Below are 4,097 nucleotides of genomic sequence, written 5' to 3' on the forward strand. Positions count from 1 at the left end.
CAGCCTGAACGAGCAGCGACATGACGGCCTGCTCTGCGACGTGCTGCTGGTGGTGCAGGAGCAGGAGTACCGCACCCATCGCTCCGTCCTGGCTGCCTGCAGCAAATACTTCAAGAAGCTCTTCACAGCTGGCACCTTAGCCAGCCAGCCCTATGTCTACGAGATTGACTTCGTGCAGCCCGAGGCCCTGGCCGCCATCCTGGAGTTCGCCTACACCTCCACGCTCACCATCACCGCCTCCAATGTCAAGCACATCCTCAATGCCGCCAGGATGCTGGAGATCCAGTGCATCGTGAACGTGTGCCTGGAGATCATGGAGCCCGGGGGGGATGGGGGGGAGGAGGACGACAAGGAGGACGATGACGATGACGAGGACGACGATGACGAGGAGGACGAGGAGGAGGAGGAGGAAGAGGAGGAGGAGGACGACGATGACACGGAGGACTTCGCGGACCAGGAAAACCTGCCTGACCCCCAGGACATCAGCTGCCACCAAAGCCCTTCCAAGACGGACCACCTCACAGAGAAGGCCTATTCAGACACACCCAGGGACTTCCCTGATTCCTTCCAGGCTGGCAGCCCTGGCCACCTGGGTGTGATCCGGGACTTCTCCATTGAGTCTCTGCTGAGGGAGAACCTGTACCCCAAAGCCAACATCCCTGACAGGAGACCCTCCTTATCTCCATTCACCCCAGACTTCTTCCCACACCTCTGGCCAGGGGACTTTGGTGCCTTTGCCCAGCTGCCCGAGCAGCCCATGGACAGTGGGCCTCTGGACCTGGTCATCAAGAACCGGAAGATCAAGGAGGAGGAGAAGGAGGAGCTGCCCCCACCCCCACCGCCACCCTTCCCAAATGACTTCTTCAAGGACATGTTCCCGGACCTCCCCGGGGGGCCACTGGGCCCCATCAAGGCGGAGAATGACTATGGTGCCTATCTCAACTTCCTGAGTGCCACTCACCTGGGGGGCCTCTTCCCGCCCTGGCCACTGGTGGAGGAGCGCAAGCTGAAACCCAAGGCCTCTCAGCAGTGCCCTATCTGCCACAAAGTCATCATGGGGGCCGGGAAGCTGCCGCGGCACATGCGGACCCACACCGGCGAGAAGCCGTACATGTGCAACATCTGCGAGGTCCGCTTCACCAGGTGCGCACCGCAGCCCGGGCTGGGGGCCCGAGGGTGCCGGGAGGGCATCAGAGGCCGCCGCGGTCGTGACAGCAGAGAGGGGCCTGAGGGGGAGGCTGAGATGGAGAGAGAGACCCAGTTCATGGGAGGCCCAGCTGGACCCTACATGCAGAGCAAGTGCATTGATAGGAGGCATGCTAGGCGTTACCTGGTGCAGTGGTTTTCGAGCTCTTTTTAAGAGATAAATTGTTTTCTCAAATGCAATATTAGGTGGAAGGTCAAGATATAAAACCAATCCGCGCAGAGCTGTTCTGGTTAAGGCAGAAGTGAGGGACACTTTGCTTGCTTGGCCTCCCTCTTCCCTTCCTCACGGGAGATCCATGGAAGGCAGTTTTGAAGCTCCCCAATGGAGTGCCACCCCTTTATTTTATCTTAATTCAGCATGCCGGGGGGTTTCCTAAGTGTATGACATATACTCCCACCCCAGCCATTCCCCGAGAAGATGGGAAGATGCTATGCGGCCTTTGTTTAAGGTGAGCGATCCATCTGCTGGAACATGGCAGAGCTGGGACGTGTGTAACAGCAAAACCTGTGACCAGGAGACTACAGAGACCCCTGAAGGCCCTTTTGACCTCTTTTGGGGCTTCCATCACCGCATATTTTCTCGGAAGTTTATCTGTGGGAATTGCAGGGGGCTTGTTCATTTGATTTTCTCCTATGGACCCAAAGTTTTGGCCTTTGAGGACAGAGTGAAATTATTTGTCAGGTTGGATACCAAGGGGCCATGGTTTGGGGGCAGAGAGGAGAAATAAGTTCTATAAAGTAATGAGGCCTACTCTCTGGGGTAGCTTGAAATTCTATATGAAATTTCCAGCGAAGATTGTCAGAAATACGTTCAGGTGACAGTGACATTGCTACCATAGCTCGGCAGGGTCCTCTGGTGACTGCTTGGAAGGACAACACTGATTGTTTCCAAGATGGCCTTGGGGTTCCAGCATAGCTGCTTCTGTGGGTCCCCGCACAGCTGCTTCTTTGAGGGAACCCCCAAACAGAATCTCTTCCAGACATTTTGAGCTGTCAGTGGATGGAGACACTCCAGGTGCAGAGCAGCTGGACCCAAAGTGCCCAAGATTCACCTGCCGTCAGGTGTCCTTTGTTCATGGCACTGCCACTCTGGTGCAACCATAGGCAATGCTGCCCCATTTCCCACCCCTACCTTCTCCTGAGTTCACTTAGCCCCACGGGGCTGGGCCAGAGCGAGGCCGACACAAGCCCCGGGTCACGGAAGGCAGACCAACAGGAGCGTTCTCTATCTGCAGCCTGCGTCCCAGCCCAGCCCCAGGGAATGTCTTGACACTTTTCACCGGCCAAATCCAGGAAAGCCACCCCCTGAGCAGCTCAGCGTGCCCCCTCCTGCCATCCAGGATCCACCTCCCTAATTTCCATGCCTGCACGGAAATGCAGGTGACTGCCACTGAGACACCTCTCCCTTCAGGGGAGACCCAGGTCTATGGCTTCAACGAGATGCCATCTCAAGGTATCACACCGTGAGCACCCCAAGTCCCCATCTCCCCTCCTTCCTTACCGGCCCCCTCCAGGCCTTTCCCACACAGGGCCACATCCATCCATGGGCACTGCCTCCCCCAGGGAAAGTTTGAATCTTGCTCAGTAGTGAGCAGCACCCCAAGTCCCCATCTCCCCTCCCTCCCTACCGGCCCCCTCCAGGCCTTTCCCACACAGCTTTCTGTGAGGGCCACATCCGTCCATGGGTGCTGCCTCCCCCAGGGAAAGTTTGAATCTTGCTCAGTGACTCCAGACAGACTTCCCACCCTCCTGCCACTAGAGCATTCTCTGAGCCTCCCGGTTTGGGCAGCAATGCTGGGTTGCACAGGAGGGCTGCATTCCAGAACCCTCCCTCCCAGCACACTCCTGATGGTCACTTAGGGTGGCTTCTGTGCCTGCAGTCTCACCACCCTTCCAGGTCAGAACAGCCAGTGGGGCAGTTCTGACCCTCCAGCCATCCACCCTCCCTCCGCTTTACTCCTGCTCAGCAGAGGGACAGCCATGTGGGCCCCCAGGCCCATCTCCAGCTGAAGCAGCTGTGTTCCAGCCTCCATCAGCACCTCCCCCTCGCTCCTCCTCCTCACTCGTTCGGCCTGGGCTCTGAGGTCCTGAGAAAGATCAGAAAAGCCCTGGAGTCCCCACCCCAACCCTCCCAGGCAGAGATACCCAGAGTGGGGAAAGACTGGGGGAGGTTTTCCTGGCTTCTTCAATAAGGGGCTGTGTTTCTCTCCCTGGATGTGGTTATCCGCGGTGAATACCCCCAGCCCTCCTCCCAGGCACGTTCTTCAGAATTGCTGGTTCCTTGCTTCCCTCCTGCCTTCTCCCCGAGCTGCCCATGCAAGGATTCTCTTTAGTCTTTGGAGAGCCCCAACTCTGGTCTGTCCATGCTGGGGTTTCCTGTAACTGTCTACAGCCAAGTGCCCGTGCAGCCTTTCCCTGGGGACCCTCCTTGCGGCTGACTTCCTGCAGTCACCAACCATAACACCTTCCCTCCCTTCCCAGGTGGAGGCTCTTCAACAGCCACCTAAAGTAGCAGCTGCTGCCTCTTTGCTGTAAATTCTCAGACTCCCTTGCAAGGCCAAGCCACTCCCGGGGACTGGGCCCCGTGAGGCTGGGGACCCGGGACCTACTGCCCTCCAGCCTCCTCTTGGACATTGTTTCTCTTTCTGAATCTCCACCAGGCTCCTGCTCTCCAGTCAAGACTCGTTTCCTTTCTCCTTCAGGCTGACCCACCTCCCCTCCCTCTTGGGGTTGTGGGAGGGGCCGACCCTCCCCCTGCAAGGTGGCCCTTTGACACAGGCTCAGAGTTACAGCCTCAGAAGCCAACTCCTAGAGGGAGTCCACACCCCAAGGAGACATCATTCCTAATGGCTTCAGCAGCCACAATGGGTGTGTGTGTGGGCGGGGGGGGG

General features: G+C 57.9%; 1 protein-coding gene across 1 annotated transcript in view; it reads left to right on the plus strand.

The window, feature by feature from the left end:
- ZBTB7C (zinc finger and BTB domain containing 7C) overlaps positions 1-4,097 on the plus strand; it is a 12,893-nt gene that overhangs the window by 1,072 nt on the left and 7,724 nt on the right. Inside the window, exon 2 of the mRNA XM_015595637.1 lies at positions 4-1,143. Within this exon, the coding sequence (XP_015451123.1) occupies positions 4-1,143 (1,140 nt within the window). The remainder of the gene's footprint in view (positions 1-3; positions 1,144-4,097) is intronic.

Source organism: Pteropus alecto, unplaced genomic scaffold (genome assembly GCF_000325575.1).
Source record: "Pteropus alecto unplaced genomic scaffold, ASM32557v1 scaffold146, whole genome shotgun sequence".
Classification (NCBI taxonomy): Eukaryota; Metazoa; Chordata; class Mammalia; order Chiroptera; family Pteropodidae; genus Pteropus; species Pteropus alecto.